This window comes from Carcharodon carcharias, chromosome 4 (assembly GCF_017639515.1).
Source record: "Carcharodon carcharias isolate sCarCar2 chromosome 4, sCarCar2.pri, whole genome shotgun sequence".
NCBI lineage: Eukaryota > Metazoa > Chordata > Chondrichthyes > Lamniformes > Lamnidae > Carcharodon > Carcharodon carcharias.
Window position 1 is genome coordinate 80,696,285 of NC_054470.1, and position 18,990 is coordinate 80,715,274.

General features: G+C 47.9%; 1 protein-coding gene across 2 annotated transcripts in view; it reads right to left on the bottom strand.

Annotated features, from left to right (window-relative positions):
• The window catches only part of adgrl3.1 (adhesion G protein-coupled receptor L3.1), a 928,790-nt gene that overhangs the window by 170,025 nt on the left and 739,775 nt on the right, over positions 1 to 18,990 (bottom strand). For both annotated transcript variants that reach the window (XM_041185670.1, XM_041185669.1), the window contains exon 9: positions 6,940 to 7,125. In XM_041185670.1, the coding sequence (XP_041041604.1) occupies positions 6,940 to 7,125 (186 nt within the window). The remainder of the gene's footprint in view (positions 1 to 6,939; positions 7,126 to 18,990) is intronic.

The window sequence follows — 18,990 nt, forward strand, 5'->3', positions numbered from 1 at the left end:
AGTCAGAAGCAGTTTTCATTTAAAGTGAAATGATTTTAGGTGAGTGTTAGCTGGGTGATTAAAGCTGATTTTAAAAAGGAGCTGGGTATCAGTCTAAAATCCAAGAGCCTGTGAAAAGTAATGCAAACAACATGGAAATATGGTGCCCTAAAATGAGTTTTAGTGATGGACAATGGTGGACAAAATTCCTATGGAATGTTGAACTCACCTGGAAAATACATAATTCAGAAAACATTGGGCTGTATTTTTGTGGAGACCTGTAAAAATGGCGGCTGGGACCTGATTCTGGGGTTTACGACCCCATTCCCAGGCTTTCTGATTTTCAGGAGTGCGTTTTAAGGGTGCTGGCTGGTTCAGGTGAAAAGACCTGCCAGGCTCTATTGCAGGGATGGGCATGTCCAGGTCCTCCTCAATTTTCACAGTGTCAGACCAGCTTTTCAAAGAGTTGTGGCTCGCAGCACCCCAGAGATGTCACGAGCCATAGTCTATGCGAGGGAACCTTTTCAAAGGTGAGTTCAAAACTTCCTCCTCAAGCCCCCCCCCATGCCAAGGTATACCACCCAAACAAACTGCATGCCAAGGGAGGCCCCCAAAAACACCCCTATGGCCCCTCATGTTGAGTACTGCCCCCCAAACACATATGGCAGTCACCCACAATACATACACTGCATAGAACTAATGAACACTGTTCTCACAGCAGGATGTGTAAGAAAAGCTTTAAAAAAAAGTTATTCATGATAACTTTCCACTTTCTAAAAAGACTCCTTTTTTCTATAGGCCAATAGAAGTGTCCTCCAAACCCTTTAAAATATCAAGAGCAGTAAATACAAGTGCAAGCAATCTCTTTATGTAGGTAAATAAACATTGGGCAGAATTGTGAAGTCGCCGGACTGGTGTGGCAGGCGGGCCTGGGAGCAGCCAGGAAACGGGCCACCATCCACGATTGGTCCCTGACCACGATTTCACGCTGGCAAGCCAATTAAGGCCTGCCAAGCGTGAAATGCAGCTCCCCACTGGATGGGAAGGGGCGGGCAGGAACGCCTGTTGGCCACAGGGTCCAATGGCAATTTGGTGGCTGGTTTAAAAGTGGCTCAGGCAGCCCCGGAAGGCTGCCACTGACGGACGTCTCTTCAGTGTTCCCAATGGAATCGAATGGGGCTGGGCACGGCAGGTGGGAGGGCAGGTCAGTGGGGCACTTGGCACCCTCGCTTTTCTGACGAATGCCTCACCGTCCTCCTAGAGGAGATGGCTGTCAGGAGGGACACCCTTGTCCCCTGAGTTGGGAGCAGGAGGCTACCACACCTCACCAAGAGGGCACGGGAGGAGATGGCAGCAATGTTGAGCAGCCATGATGAGGTGTGGCGCACATGGGTACAGTGCCGGAAGCGCTTCAATGACCTGCTATGCTCAGGAAGGGTGAGTACCGTGTTGGCATGGGTCAGTGTGCAGAAGTATTAAGGTGAGGCTGTCCCCCTGTGGACCTCAGGGATGCTAGAGTCTTAGTGCAACCTGTCAATGACACTAGAGTTGGCCAAGGAGGTGAGCCCTGACTGCTTAGACTTGCAGCTTGAGGGCTAGGAGTCGGATGTACCCTGCAAGGTGTTCCTCAGCTGGGGTGGGCCAGGTTGCAATGATGCTGTGCTAGGGAGTGGACTAATCAATGCTCCTCTGTTGTTTCAGGAGAAGACAAGCAGAGAGGGCACACACAGGCGGAGGGCAGCCCAACCTCCTGCTGCTCAGCAGGTTTGAGCAAGACACCCTGGAGTTTGAGAGCCGGCACACTCCCCGTGCTACTGTCATGGAGAGGCAGGCGAGCCAGATGAAGATAAGAGTGCAGTGCCCGGAGGTGAGAGTTCCGGATTCTGCAACCATTCTAGTTTAGTGTCTTCATTGATGTGAGCCTCGAACCTTGATCATTGAAAGACGATGGCACCATGATGCAGATCTCCATTGTGTCACCAAGGTACCTGACATGCACATGGACAGTATAATGACTTTAACTAATGTCATGTCCTTGTTCTCCCTTTTAGGTTTGCCAGTAGGTGTTCACTCCCAGCAAAGTCCTCCTTACTAACATCTGGGGGCTGGTGCCAAAACTGGGGGAGCTGTCTCACAGACTAGTCAAGCAACAGCCTGACATAGTCATCCTCACGGAATCATATCTTACAGATAACATCTCAGACACCACCCTCACCATCCCTGAGTATGTCTTGTCCCACCAGCAGGACAGGCCCAACAGAGGTGGTGGCACAGTGGTATACAGTCGGGAGGGAGTTGCCCTGCATGTCCTCAACATCAACTCCAGACACCATGAAATGTCATGGCATCAGGTCAAACATAGGCAAGGAAACCTCCTGCTGATTACCAAGTACCACCCTCCCTCAGCTGATGAATCAACGCACCTCCATGTTGAACATCACTTGGAGGACGCAATGAGGGTGGCAAGGGTGTAGAATGTACTCTGGATGGGGGACTGCAATGTCCATCACCAAGAGTGGCTCAGTACTGACTGAGCTGATCAAGTCCTAAATGACATAGCTGCTAGACTGGGTCTGCAGCAGGTGGTGAGGGAACCAACAAGAGGCAAAAACATACTTGACCTCATCCTCACCAACCTGCCTGCTCCAGATGCATCTGTCCATGACAGTATTGGTAGTAGTGACTACCGCACTGTCACTGTGGAGACCAAATCCTGCCTTCACATTGAGGATACCCTCCATTGTGTTGTGTGGCACTACCAACGTGCTAAATGGGATAGATTTCAAATAGATTAACAACTCAAGACTGGGCATCCAGGAGGCAATGTGGGCCATCAGCAGCAGCAGAATTGTACTCAAACACAACCTGTAATTTCATGGCCCAGCATATCCCCCAATCTACCATTAACACCAAACCAGGGATCAACCCTGGTTCAATTAAGAGTGCAGGAGGGCAAGCCAAGAGCAGCACCAGGCATACCTAAAAGTGAGGTGTCAACCTGGTGAAGCGATAACACAGGACTACTTGCATGTCAAACAGCATAAGCAGCAAGTGATAGACAGAGTTAAGCAATCCCACAACCAATGAGTCAGATCTAAGCTTTGCAGTTCTGCCACATCCAGTCGTGAATGGTGGTGGACAACTAAACAACTCACTGGAGGAGGAGGCTCCACAAATATCCCCATCCTCAATGATGGAGGAGTCCAGCATAGAAGTGCAAAAGGTAAGGCTGAAGCATTCACAACAATCTTCAGCCAGAAGTGCTGAGTGGATGATCCATCTCGGCCTCCTCCAGAAGTCCTCAAAGATGCCAGTCTTCAGCCAGTTCAATTCACTCCATGTGGTATCAAGAAACGATTGAAGGCACTGGATATAGCAAAGTCTATGGGCGCTGACAATATTCCGGTAATAGTACTGAAGGCTTGTGCTCCAGAACTTTCCACCCCCCTAACCAAGCTGTTCCAGTACAGCTACAACACTGGCATCTACCCAGCTATGTTGAAAATGGCCCAGGTGTGTCCTGTGCACAAAAAGCAGGACAAATCCAACCTGCTCAATAACTGCCCCATCAGTGTACTCTCCATCATCAGTAAAGTAATGGAAGGGGTCATCAACAGTGCTATCAAACGGCACTTGCTTAGCAATAACCTGCTCACTGGTGCCCAGTTTGGGTTCTGCCAGGGGCACTCAGCTCCTAACCTCATTACAGCCTTGGTTCAAACATGGACAAGAGAGCTGAACTCCTGCAGTGAGGTGAGAATGAATGCTCTTGACATCAAGACAACATTTGACAGAGTGGGGTATCAAGGAGCTCTAGCAAAACTAGAGTCAATGGGAATTGGGGGAAAGCTCTCTGCCGGTTGGAGTCATACCTAGCACAAAGGAAGATGGTTGTGGTTGTTTGAAGTCAGTCATCTCAGCTCCAGGACAACACTGCAGGAGTTCCTCAGGATAGTGTCCTAAGCCCAACCACCTTCAGCTGCTTCATCAATGACCATCCTTCCATCACAAGGTAGAAGTGGGAATGTTCGCTGATGATTACACAATATTCAGCATCATTCGTGACTCCTCAGATACTGAAGCAGTCCCTGTCCAAATGCAGCAAGACCTGGACAATATCCAGGGTTGGGCTGACAAGTGACATGTAACACTCGTGCCACACAAGTGTCAGACAATGACTATACCCAACAAGAGAGAATCCAACTTGATTTTCAATGGCATTACCATTGCTGAATCCCTCACTATCAACATCCTTGGGGGTTGCCATTGACCAGAAATTGAACTGGACTAGCCATATAAATACTGTGGCTACAAGGGCAGGTCAGAGGCTAGGAATGTTGCGATGAGTAACTCACCTCCTGTCTCCCCAAAGCCTATCCACCATCTACAAGCCACAAGTCAGGAGTGTGGTGGAATACTCCCCAATTGCCTGGATGAGTGCAACTCCCACAACACTCAAGAAGCTGGACACCATCCAGGACAAAGCAGTCCGCTTGATTGGCGCCACATCTACAAACATTCATTCCCTCCACCAACGACACACAGTAGCAGCAGTGTGTACCATCTACAAGATGCACTGCAGGAATTCACCAAATGTCCTTAGACAGCACCTTCCAAACCCATGCCCACTACCACCTAGAAGGGCAGCAGATAGATGGGAACACTCCACCTGAATGTTCCTCTCCAAGTCACTCACCATCCTGATTTGGAAATATATTGCTGTTCCTTCATGTCACTGGGTCAAAATCCTGGAACTCCCTTCCCATCAGCACTGTGTGTGTGCCTACAGTACATGGATGGCAGTGGTTCAAGATGACAGCTCACCATCACCTTCTCAAGGGTACCAAGGGATGGGCAAAGCGCACAACCCGTAAATGAATAAAAAAAATCATCTCCCATGAGATGTGGAGCTTCCTTAGGCATTGCACCTCAGCCACATACCTTGAGGTAGCTGCATCACCGCCTGTAAACTCTGGCAGCAGGATAGTGGCGTTTTCTGCGCCCCCTGTGTCTTGGACTACGAGCTGGCCCTGTGCCCCTCCTCCCACAGGTCGTTCCCCTGGAAGCTATATTGGGACACCTGGCCTCCTCTCCCTTCTGACCCTCTCTTCCTCCTCAGACGAGGTGCCACCAGCAGAGACCACAATCCCCATTACCAGGGTAACGGAAGGCTGTCTTATTCCTGGAAGGGTCCACATGGGCTGAATTCTCCGGAGACCTTGGAGACACCAATGAGTTCTGAAATGAAGCCTGGAAATGCTAACAATGAAGTCCCGAACAGGGATGAAGCTGCCAAGTACCAATAAGTCACCAGCAGCAAACTAACTGCCAAACTCCTCACTACTCACACTGACAATGCTGCTGAACCTTTTTATCCCGCCCTTGGATGAGGTTTTTCAACATGTCGGCTGGTCGCCTGCCTGTTTTGCTCGTGTGACGAGCGTGAAATTGCACGGGCAACAATAATTTGCCATCAATTGAGCTATTAATAGCTTTATGTGGCCTGTTAATTAATGGTGAGCATGGCTCTGGCATTCGCTGAGTGAAATATCGCGCAAGTGCCTGATGATGCCAGGACAGTCGCCCAACATCATCGCGTGCTATTTTACGCCCGTCGGGTCAGGCGCAGCACATGGCCAGCACGGCCTGTGGGACGTAAAATTCTGCCCATTGTGTAATTGACAACATAGATCACAGAGCTGGAGCTGTCAATCAAACAAGGTTTTCCAAGGGGCTCAGGCGTTTCAACAGGCTAATGGATTTCTTGGCATCCAGAAATTGTGTATTCTTGGCTGACAGCCCAGACATCCATTAGAGTACTAAAATATCTGAGCCTCAGAGAAAACATTGCTTGACTGGCAAGAACAGCCTGGTTCTCTGATCTATGCAGTCAATTGCAAATGTTTATTTACACAAGATAGGGGCATTTCAAGTGCTTGCAGTTTCTACTATTGGTATTTTAAAGGGTCTGGATGATTTGACATGTTTATTTGCCTTAGGTAAACAGGAATTTGTTTAAAACAGTGGAAAGTTATCAACGAATGATTGGTTTATTTTAAAGCTTTTTTTTTACATATCCTTCTGTGACTACAGGGCTCATTTGTTCTATTCAGTGTATAGTGGGCAAATGGGCAGGAAAGTGCCATAGCTTGGCACAAAGGGCCATGGGGTGGTGTTTTAAAATTCATTTATGGGATGTGGGCGTCGCTGGCTAGGCTGACATTTATTACTCTTCCCTAACTGCCCTCAAGGATGTGTTGGTGAGCTGCCTTCTTGAACCACTGCATTTCCTGGATGGGATGGCATAGCTTGGCATGGGGAGCATGAAGGGCCATAGGGTTTGTATGGGAGGCGTACCTTGGCATGGAGGTCATAATGGGCCATAGGGGGTGGGTGGGATTCATGATGTGGTATGGATGGGGAGTGAGTGGGGATGAAGGGGTGTCAATGGTGAAGGTGGAGGGCTTTCCTGTTTTTATGATAACTGGGATGAAGTTCCAGAGCACTGAGGAGGGCCTTTTAAACAGCTTGCTTCAGCACCCGGCAGCCCGAGGTTGCATTGAAACATTTTCCTGGGCCGGCTGGTCTGACTACAGCCTATACCCAACCCCCACCCCCCTGCCCCCCCACCTCCCACAAAGAAAATCCAGTCCTTGTGGCACTTTCTCCCAAGGCCGAGTTGGGAATTTTCCCAACTCCCGCTACCGCCTCGAGCATGAAAATCCAGCCCAATATCACAGGAATAGTTGAAACACATTTTGGAAAGATTTTTCAATTATCATATAGAATAACACTTACCCTATGGAAATTGAAAGGACCATGCCTACCAATAACAAAGACTCCTCCCTAGGTCTTTCCAGCTGATGTACCAATGGCCTCATCCAATTCAGTGTGAATCACAGAAAGAAAGTGAAGGGAGGAGAAATGAATAAAACCAAAATGAAGGTATAGATTTCCTACCTTGTTCAGGCTCCGAGCTGCACTGTCTTTTCCACCTGGAGTAAGGTTACGAAGCTGCACATTTAACAAATCCACTAACTGTTCCATGAGCTTTACAGAGAACAAAATGTCGCCAGCATGAATCATACTTTTTGTCTGCTCTGCAAGTTCTCGAGCAATATTGGCAGCAGTCTCACCAGATCGTACCTGTGATTTTGAAAAACAAGCCATTTTAAAAAGTTGTCTTTGGTGAAACAGGTCTTCAAAAGTATTTTCAATTACCATCTGATAAGGCAAATTACACCATCATGGAATTAAGGAATAATCCCATAAAGGGCTCTTCGTTAGTACTTTGCGGCTAATCCTCATTATATAGCTGAATGGCAGCTAAAGCACTGAAGACAGTATTTTTATTTGGTCAATAACTTATAGAATTATAGAAACTAGGAGCAGGAGTAGGCCATTCGGCCCTTCGAGCCTGCTCTGCCATTCATTATGATCATGTCTGATCATCCAACTCAATAGCCTGCTCTCGCTTTCTCCCCATACCTTTTGACCCCTTTTGCCCCAAGAGCTATATCTATGAAAGTATGTAAGTCGGGAAAGACTGAAAGAAAGTCATAATTGCATTTTTGTCTAGCCTTACTGTTATAAACTGTGTTAAATTAGTAAGAATTATTAAAGCTATTTAAAAGGCCAACTGGAAGATACTTATGAAGGTCAAGTTTTATGCCTCAAATGTCATCTACATGGGACAGAAAAGTCAACCATTTTGCATCCACTGCTGCAGAGAAGCTTTTCTCATTCATTTAGCAGTAATCAACTTCAATAGAGGCAGCTATGGTTTAATACACTGTAAACTTGCCTGAATGTCTGCATAGAGCTGTTTGAGCACCTACGAACAATCAAATGGGAACAATCAAATTAGGAATTGCTATTAATGTGTAAATGGAATGCAATTTCACTTGAAAATAATTTGCATTTCTCCCAGGGAAACAAATGATTCTTTCATTCAAATCAACCAAACATCAGGGATAAAGCTGGTTCCACAGTCATGACTTTGCAAGTCAACATGGGTGATGTCACCTCTGCACAACCTGCATCCAGAGAGCAGATGATGTAGGTGCCGAAAGCAATGGGCAGAATCTTCTGGTCCCGCCAGCAGTGGGAAGCTTGGACAGCAGCGCAACTTAATTTGGTGTGAGGCCAAAAGTCAGTTTCCCGACTGAGGGATAAACTTTTGCAATTATGCTCTTGGGACCTCCCGACAATCTGGATAAGGGGAGGAGTGGAGGCTGGACACGGGAGGTAAGCTAAGAGGGGAAAGGAGGGAGGTTGTCCGGAGAAGGAAGACAGGCTATCCGGGGCAGAGAATGAAGCTATCTGGGGAATGAAGATGGTCTGTCTGGGAGGGGGAGGGAGGCAGGAGCATGTTTGAAATGTGATGCACATCATTTTTTAAAAAAATGTCTCCTCAAAAATCCCCGGGGTGCAAGGAGGGTAGTTGAATTTCAAGGTGAGCACAATTGACCGACTGAAGGAACACCCTAATCGTCATGAAGCAACTGGATGAGAACTATGCTCAGTTGTGTTTTCCTCTCTACGGTGAAGTCCATACCCCGCAGCAAGTTTGTTCCCTGGCTCATGGGTCTCATAACATTGAGATCCCAGCAAGGTCTGGAGCTGCTGTTCATTCTGTGCAATTTGCCACTGGCTGCTGTCAGAGGCAGGGATGAAGGGAGGGAGGTAAATGCCTCCAAGTACCAGGCCGGTGGACAACAGCAAACTCCCGGACTCCAAACCTCCATCCTCCCAGGTGAATGGTCATGGCTGACAAGAGCTCATGTGGCAAGTCTCCCTATGCTGCCAAGGCAATGGTCTCTCTATGGAGCCTTGAGGGTAATGGAGGCAAGCTGAATAGTATCTTAGGGATTGTTCTCGCACTATGGCTCTCATCACCCTAGTCAAAGAGCAATGTCTCCATGCAAAGTAATATTTTAATGGGAGGAGCACTCATCTCTGGTCCTCCAGGATGCCCTTCACCTGAAAGGGGTGGGGTGGGGATGCCATGTCTAAACAGAAGCCAGGACAGGGCTAAACACTGGCTTGGTGGCTCTGAGATGGAGGCAAATCTGCAAAGAATATGCTCACTAGATTGATTTCTGCAATTTGTTCACAGATCCCTGAGGCCTAGGTGATGCAGGCTTCATGCAACCCTCTCTTTCTACTGGCTCTTGACCAGATAATGATGATATGGGCCCATCATAGGTTGGAACTGGGCCAGGAGGAGCAACAGCCTGAGCAGCAAGAGGCAGTGGGGCTTCAAGAAGGTCAGGATGCTAGAAACCAGGGGGCAGTATGACGATGAGCACTAACCCGACCACGGTTACTTCGCAGGTGGTGCACCTATCTATGGATGGACGAAAGACATTGTCCCAGAGTGCTGATTGCTCACATCTGCCAGCTTCTTCATGAGGACCTGCGGCCACAAAGACATGGAGGCAATCACATGCCAGTGGCATTAAAGGTCACCGCTGTTTTAAACGTCTTTGCCAGTGGCTCCTTCCAGTACTCCACTTTGGAGATTTGTACAGCATCTCCCAGTCAGCGACACACAACTGCATCCAGTAGGTGACAGGTGCCCTGTTCAGGAATGCACAACAATTTGTCCGATTCTGCCATGATCCTGAAAGCTAGGCTGCAAGAGCAATGGGTTTTACAGCAATCACTGGTTTCCCACAAGCACAAGGGGTTATTGATTGCACACGTGGCCTTGAGAAGTCCCTAGAAACAGCCAGTCACATTCATCAATAGGAAAGGTTTCCACTCTTTGAACATAAGCTGATCTGTGATCACAAAAGACAAATCCTGCACATTTATGCTCAGTTCCCAGGGAACTCTCACGCTGTCTGCATTCTGAACCACTCCCAGGTGCCACACATTTTTGAAGGGCCTTGGCGAAAGGAGAGCTGGCTCCTTGGGGATGAGACGTACCCTGATTTCGCCATCTGCAGACTGCCACTGAGGAGAGGTACAATGCTGCACGTGCCTCCATAAGGTCCATGATTGAGCAGATGATAGGCCTCCTAAAGATGAGATTCGGACATTTTGACTGTTCAGACAAGGCGCTCCAATACTCACCACAGATTGTGTCCCAGATCATCAATGTCTGCTGCATCCCGCACAACCTCATGCTACAAAGGAGGGATGACTTCACTGAGGGAGTCATAGAGGGCCAAAATGTCTCCTCTGATGATGAGGATGGTGAAGGAGGCGGTGATGACGAGAGCCAAAGTGTTGCCAAGCCACAAGCAGGGGTACGACACGGCAGACAGGCACATTCAGGAAAGTGCAACCAGGAGATTCACCAGGATGTTGTCTGGGCTGAAACATTTAAGTTATGAGGAGAGGTTGGATTGACTTGGGTTGTTTTCATTGGAGCAGAGAAGACAGAGGGGCGACCTGATCGAGGTGTACAAGATTATGAGGGGCATGGACAGGGTGGATAGGGAGCAGCTGTTCCCCTTAGTTGAAGGGTCAGACACAAGGGGGCATAAGTTCAAGTTGAGAGGCAGGAGGTTTAGGGGGGGAAGTGAGGAAAAACTTTTTTACCCAGAGGGTGGTGACAGTCTGGAATGCACTGCCTGGGAGGGTGGTGGAGGCGGGTTTAAAAAGTACCTGGATGAGCACTTGGCATGTCATAACATTCAAAGCTATGGGCCAAGTGCTGGTAAATGGGATTAGGTAGGTAGGTCAGGTGTTTCTTACGTGTCGGTGCAGACTCGATGGGCCGAAGGCCCTTTTCTGCACTGTGATTCTATGATGATAATCTGATAGCTAACAGATTCCAGGCAGAGTAAGCTGCGAGTCATTTCTTTTACTTTTTGGTTTTCTATCCTCTGTTGGTTGGATGACCAAACTCCTTGTTGAAACAGACATTATACTTTGCTGTAATGTAACTTGGTTTATGTAGCTGAATTAACTTGCACTACTTAACACCTGCCCTACTGGTAGTTTGATCCTTTGTATGTGCCAAACTGTACTGATACGGAGCCCCAGTGCTAAATGCACACATTATAACCTGCAAAACATTCTGTTCTCCTGCACCTTGGCCACCTGTAAGTAGAAATGAGATTTTTTCCATGCCCTCACGAAATCCATGTGCCATGGCAGCTTGGAAGCCATATCAATCTAACCTTAGCAGGGGTGCATTTATTAATCAGATAGATGAGTCCAGAGAGAGCAGCAGCATGAGAACAACACTTAGCCTCTCAAGATCGCTCCTCGCTGCAGATTGATCAGGAAAAATTGTGTTCCTGCCTCCCCAATTGCCGCTAATCTATAGTAAATCCCTGACATATTTATCACGCTGAAAATTGTTGAAGTTATTTTGGAGTCTACTCACTGAGACTGCCTGACCTGCACTGTGCATTGTTGAGTAGCAACCACTCCAGGCCCTCTATTTGGAGAGGCCCCTACAAGTCTCAGTCCTAGATAACCTTAACATTAGTGCAAGGCCCTGATTCATCATTGTGGACACCCCAGCCAAGGAAAACTTCTTCCCTGCATGGAGCCTGAAGAGGCGTTAGAGCTGCTGATCCTTCACATGGATAGCTGCACAGTCTTTGGCACGATCCAGTACACAGGCACATTCTACCGTCACATCTCATGGGCTAATACCCCAATCCTTCATTGAGGTCTGGTCCACTTTAGTTGCAATCCCTTTATTTGGGGCCTACTGCAACCCTTGATAAGGAGACGAGTGGGCCAAAGAAATATCCATATGAGGTCTCACAAATGCTTCAGTCAACTGTACACACATCACTTTAATCCTACGCTCAATCCCTCTTGCAGTCAAGGTTAACTTGCCTGTTGCCTCTTTACTTGCAGCCTTGGCTTGCATGTTAGCTCATAATGGCAAATCACCAAGGAAAGGCCATTAACGATCAGACATGCCCAGCATAGCTTTATCTAGACATGTACGGAAGCCTCTGGTTTTCTATTGATAAGAAGACAGTGTAGAGCTTCACTCTTTCAACCCTGAAAATGTATCTAGTGTTCCTTGACTCCACTTGAGTACTCTTTGCATCCATCCACATCTTAGATCAGGGCAACAGCATCAGGAGGTGCAATTACCTCACTGAACACTCTGCGCAGACATCATCTTCAGAGCTCAGATCTTGGTAAACTCCAAGTAATGGCTTGCATGATACGTGTCCAGGCCACTCACTCACAAATGATGGCCAGTAATTGATCATACACATGTGGAATTATTGAGTAATCACAGAGATAAAAACAGAAAACTGCGGATGCTGGAAATCCAAAACAAAAACAGAATTACTTGGAAAAACTCAGCAGGTCTGGCAGCATCGGCGGAGAAGAGTTGACGTTTCGAGTCCTCATGACCCTTCTCAACAGAATTAGGTGAGTCCAAGGAAAGTGGTGAAAAATAAGCTGGTTTAACGTGGGGGAGGTGGGGGGGTGGTGGTGGTGGGGTTGGATAGGGGGAGAGAAGTGGAGGGGGGTGGTGTGGTTGTAGGGACAAGCAAGCAGTGATAAGGAGCAGATCATCAAAAGATGTCACAGACAAAAGAACACAGAGGTGTTGAAGTTGGTGATATTATCTAAATGAATGTGCTAATTAAGAATGGATGGTAGGGCACTCAAGGTATAGATCTAGTGGGGGTGGGGGGAGCATAAAAGATTTAAAAATAATGGAAATAGGTGGGAAAGGAAAATCTATATAAATTATTGGAAAAAACAAAAGGAAGGGGAAAGAAACAGAAAGGGGGTGGGGATGGAGGAGGGAGTTCAAGACCTAAAGTTGTTGAATTCAATATTCAGTCTGGAAGGCTATAAAGTGCCTAGTCGGAAGATGAGGTGTTGTTCCTTCACTTTGCATTGGGCTTCACTGGAACAATGCAGCAAGCCAAGGACAGACATGTGGGCAAGAGAGCAGAGTGGAGTGTTAAAATGGCAAGTGACAGGGAGGTTTGGATCATTCTTGCGGACAGACCGCAGGTGTTCTGCAAAGCGGTCGCCCAGTTTACGTTTGGTCTCTTCAATGTAGAGGAGACCGCATTGGGAGCAATGAATACAGTAGACTAAGTTGGGGGACCAGTACGCACAATTTATGTAGCGTCCAATCCGAGTATTTACGTGGCTCGTCCACGTTGTGTCTTAACTCCAGGAAACCACAACCAAGGGCAGTGAGGAAGTCACAGCCAAGTGCAGTGAATCATGTAGAAGCGGAGCTCTGGGTCGCCTGATCTTGATTTTCAGTACGTAAAATTTGGTAAGCGTGGACATTCGTCACTTAGGTACTGATAAAACTAGGTAGCCGGTCACATGGTTACTGGTCCGAAGACCTACCCTGAATCACATCAAATGAATGTGTGTTACTTTATTAATTAGTTATTTACATTAACCCAAGGAAAAAGCCGTATTTACTTAACATAGTTATAATTAACACCGTGTAATCACTCCCAAATAATTAAACAAGGTAAAAACCAACCATTATGCCAGACTATACAAGTTCATTAAACCATTATGTACAAATTGTCCACCTTACCCGCCCACCGGGGATCAGGTGTTAGACTTCCCACCCTGAAGATATACAATACCCATCTCGTGCAGCCTCTCCGTTCTTCGTCTTGGGTTTTGTGACATCTCTACGGGTGGTCCCTGTGAAAGGATTCTCTGACCCCCCCCACTAACTTAGTCTACTGTATTCATTGCTCCCAATGCGGTCTCCTCTACATTGGAGAGACCAAACGTAAACTGGGCGACCGCTTTGCAGTACACCTGCGGTCTGTCCGTAAGAATGACCCAAACCTCCCTGTTGCTTGCCATTTCAACACTTCACCCTGCTCTCTTGCCCACATGTCTGTCCTTGGCTTGCTGCATTGTTCCAGTGAAGCCCAACACAAACTGGAGGAACAGCACCTCATCTTCTGACTAGGCACTTTACAGCCTTCCGGACTGAATATTGAATTCAACAACTTTAGGTCTTGAACTGCCTCCTCCATTCCCACCCACTTTCTGTTTCTTCCCCCTTCCTTTTGTTTTTTCCAATAATTTATATAGATTTTCCTTTTCCCACCTATTTCCATTATTTTTAAATCTTTTATGCTCCCCCACCCCCACTAGAGCTATACCTTGAGTGCCCTACCATCCATTCTTAATTAGCACAATCATTTAGATATATATCACCAACTTCAACACCTGTGTTCTTTTGTTCTTTTGTCTGTGACATCTTTTGATGATCTGCTCCTATCACTGCTTGCTTGTCCCTACAACCGCACCACCCCCCCGACTTCTCTCTCTCCCTGCCCCCCCCCCCCCCCCCCCCCCACCCCCACCCCACCCCCCCGCCACACACACCTTATACCAGCTTATATTTCACCCCTCTCCTTGGATTCACCTAGTTCTGTTGAAGGGTCATGAGGACTCGAAACGTCAACTCTTTTCTTCTCTGCCGATGCTGCCAGACCTGCTGAGTTTTTCCAGGTAATTCTGTTTTTGTATTGAGTAATCACTATGTTTATAATGTGAGAGAATTGATTCTATAACTGTTCATCATCAAATTCTGATGGGCCCCAAATTCCATACCTTTAAATGCCCACAACCATTGAAGCAACTAGCAGCATGATGGAATCCAGGACACTTCGAAATTTTGCAAGTGAACATATATTTACAAGTACCAAAAATATATACAATGGTTGTACACCCGTGCTACCTGTGTGCCTTGAAAGTATCTTGACCTTTCTTTTTCTATTACCACGTCTAGGTGCAGCCCCAGCATCCACAAAAGAGGTGGTGGCAGCTTGCTGACTGCTATGCCTTGTTGGGCTTTGATGACTTTGTCGGGAGTCCTCGGGTGGCGTGAGGGCCTTAGCCTGCTAAGGGTCTCTTGCTCAGGTGCAGGTGCACCTTCCTCATCCCCACCTGCTGAATGCAATGGGGTCACTGGTAGATGGGAGGTGGAGTGGCTGGGCACCCTTGGAGCATCCTGTGATGAAGCCCTGGAGTGCATGGTTGGCACTTCTCCTCCTCCCTGTTGGTGCCCAATGACTCTGACTCTTTGAAGTTAAGGAGCGCCTGGAAGGAGGTCGAGGTGCCCCATGCACCTCTCGCCCAGCCATTGTTGCACTGCACCCATGTCTAAAGTAACGTAGTGCCAGTACAAGTGCATAACCAGCAGCCAGTGTTCTGCTGAACCTGGGTCTCCAAGGTGGCTGCCATATTTTCATTAAGGCAGCCAAGCACTTGCATACTGGAGCCATGACATCAGACAGAATGTGGACGGACTCCTCCAGCTTCAGTCGAGTCTGTGCATGGCCTCTGGCATCTCTGTCTGATGTTCCCCTGCCTGGCTCTGTATCTCCAACAAGTCTCTTAGGACTGAGTCCAGAGGCTCGTCATCTTCGGTGGGCTAAGCTGGGGCTCCAGCAGTCTTTTGAGAATCAGAGAGCCTGGCTGTCACTTCCTCTGCCAGCTATGGACCTGTGCTCACCAGACTGTGACCATGAGCCAACTGTAGAATGTGCATCCACCAATACGAAGGTCTGTGTGCCGGTGCAGGGTGGAGGTGAATGCTGTGATGGTGCATCCTCTGAGGCTTCTGAGGCATTAACTGCAGAGATGGGGTTGGGGCTGGTTCTGTGGCTAGTCTTCCTTGTGGGTCTCCCACTTTTCTTGCTGGTACCTGGAATGGTGAAAAGAAAGATTTAATGGGTGTCTAAACAATATCTCACTCAGTTGTTGCATCTGACAACTGCAGACTGCAGGCATCCTCACTGGCTTGCTAGGATAGTCCTATCCCACCTTTAGTGCAGGCACAGTCCTACTCTTATAAAAATAAAAAAACTGCGGATGCTGGAAATCCAAAACAAAAACAGAATTACCTGGAAAAACTCAGCAGGTCTGGCAGCATCGGCGGAGAAGAAAAGAGTTGACGTTTCAAGTCCTCATGACCCTTCGACAGAACTTGAGTTCAAGTCCAAGAAAGAGTTGAAATATAAGCTGGTTTAAGGTGTGTGTGTGGGGGGCGGAGAGAGAGAGAGAGAGAGAAGTGGAGGGGGGGTGTGGTTGTAGTGACAAACAAGCAGTGATAGAAGCAGATCATCAAAAGATGTCAACAACAATAGAACAAAAGAACACATAGGTGTTAAAGTTGGTGATATTATCTAAACAAATGTGCTAATTAAGAATGGATGGTAGGGCACTCAAGGTATAGCTCTAGTGGGGGTGGGGAGAGCATAAAAGATTTTAAAATATTTAAAAATAATGGAAATAGGTGGGAAAAGAAAAACCTATATAATTTATTGGAAAAAAAAAGGAGGGCGGAAACAGGAAGGGGGTGGGGATGGGGGAGGGAGCTCACGACCTAAAGTTGTTGAATTCAATATTCAGTCCAGAAGGCTGTAAAGTGCCTAGTTGGAAGATGAGGTGTTGTTCCTCCAGTTTGCGTTGGGCTTCACTGGAACAATGCAGCAAGCCAAGGACAGACATGTGGGCAAGAGAGCAGGGTGGAGTGTTAAAATGGCAAGCGACAGGGCGGTTTGGGTCATTCTTGCGGACAGACCGCAGGTGTTCTGCAAAGCGGTCGCCCAGTTTACGTTTGGTCTCTCCAATGTAGAGGAGACCACATTGGGAGCAACGAATGCAGTAGACTAAGTTGGGGGAAATGCAAATGAAATGCTGCTTCACTTGAAAGGAGTGTTTGGGCCCTTGGACGGTGAGGAGAGAGGAAGTGAAGGGGCAGGTGGTGCATCTTCTGCGTGGGCATGGGGTGGTGCCATAGGAGGGGGTTGAGGAGTAGGGGGTGATGGAGGAGTGGACCAGGGTGTCCCGGAGGGAGCGATCCCTACGGAATGCCGATAGGGGGGGTGAAGGGAAGATGTGTTTGGTGGTGGCATCATGCTGGAGTTGGTGGAAATGGCGGAGGATGATCCTTTGAATGCGGAGGCTGGTGGGGTGATAAGTGAGGACAAGGGGGACCCTATCATGTCTCTGGGAGGGAGGAGAAGGTGTGAGGGCGGATGCGCGGGAGATGGGCCGGACACGGTTGAGGGCCCTGTCAACGACCATGGGTGGAAAACCTCGGTTAAGGAAGAAGGAGGACATGTCAGAGGAACTATTTTTGAAGGTAGCATCATCGGAACAGATGCGACGGAGGCGAAGGAACTGAGAGAATGGGATGGAGTCCTTACAGGAAGCGGGGTGTGAGGAGCTGTAGTCGAGGTAGCTGTGGGAGTCGGTGGCTTTGTAATGGATATTTGTGGACAGTCTATCACCAGAGATTGAGACAGAGAGGTCAAGGAAGGGAAGGGAAGTGTCAGAGATGGACCACGTGAAAATGATGGAGGGGTGGAGATTGGAAGCAAAATTAATAAATTTTTCCAAGTTCCGACGAGAGCATGAAGTGGCACCGAAGTAATCATCGATGTACCGGAGAAAGAGTTGTGGAAGGGGGCCGGAGTAGGACTGGAACAAGTTTTGTTTGTCCATACAACCACACCCCCCCCTCCACTTCTCTCTCTCTCCGCCCCCCACACACACACCTTAAACCAGCTTATATTTCAACTCTTTCTTGGACTCGAACTCAAGTTCTGTCGAAGGGTCATGAGGACTCAAAACGTCAACTCTTTTCTTCTCCGCCGATGCTGCCAGACCTGCTGAGTTTTTCCAGGTAATTCTGTTTTTGTTACAGTCCTACTCTTCCCTGGCCTGCTTGAAGGTCTCCTCTTTGAAAAGGGGTGAGGGTTCTGATGTCGGGCAGGCTGTCTCCAGTCTTGGCCCACTCCCTCCTGTTGTGCGAGTTCTGGTCCTGCAGCCAGACAAAGGATTGAGTGTCATTCAGTGGGTGCATGAGCAGTTTAGAAGCATGAATGTCTCTGCCAGCTCATAAGCTTTTTCAAGTAAGTGATTAACAAGCAAGACATCCTGCAACTGAGACAGCATGAAGTGGCTGCCGCACATTCAGTGCACATATCCCATCTGCCGGTGAGCCCTGCAACCCAAACTCCTGTCTGACATTCCTGTGCACTCGCACACTTAAGTGTCTGATAAGAAGATAGGGAGATACAAGTGCGAGTAGGCTATCTGGATGCTCTCGTGAGTGTCACTTTGCAGTGAGTTGACTATGCCACTTACCCTGGCAGAGCAGATCATTCATCCTTTTTCTGCACTGCTGGGCACTTCTCCTGTGGACCCCGCAGGTGCTAACCTCCATTGCAATCTCCGATCAGGCCACCGAGGTCAGACAGAAAGATCTCTTGCTGCCATCCCTTTCCGCATTTCCTGGATGGCCTTGAGGAGAGATTGCAAGGAGGCTTTCCTGAACCATGGGGCCACCAATTGTCTTCTCCATGACATTGGCAGAGCTTGAATGACAGCCAGGCTGATGCTCCTGGCTTGCAGTGAGTGAATGGCTGTCTGGGTGCCCTTTAAATATGGCACAGACCTTTGACCCCATGAGGTAACGATGGGGATGGCGACCTCTTAACCCAAGAATTCACAGAGAATCGGTGAGCTCTTTGTGAATCCATATGTAATGAGCTAAATAGCACAAGGCTATTAAACACTAATTCAAAAGCTGAATACTTCTCCCAGTTCAGATGAAAGGTTACCAACCTGAAACATTAACAGTTTCTCTCTCTACATCGATGCTGCTTAATTGGCTGCATTTTTTCCAGCATTGTCTGTTTTTACTTCAGATTTCCAGCAAATGCAATGCTTGGCTTTTTGATTAGTGTTTAATTCACTGCCCTTCTCTTCCAGGAATGCCTACCTTGAAGACATTCTGCTTTTCTCTCTGATGGTTGTGACTTCAGCGATCTCAATTTCTCTGTTGCTCTAACTCACTCTAACCTGTCTCCTCCTGAACTTGCTGCACTATGTTCTCTCAGGTGTAACCCTGACATTATCATCAAACCTGCTGACAAGGAGAATGCTGCTCTTTCTGGCGGCTGACCTTTACCTTGCAGAGGCTGAACGTTAACTCTCGGACATTTCCTCCTACCTCCCCTTGGGCCATGGCCGCACAACCAAACATCAAACTACTGTTTC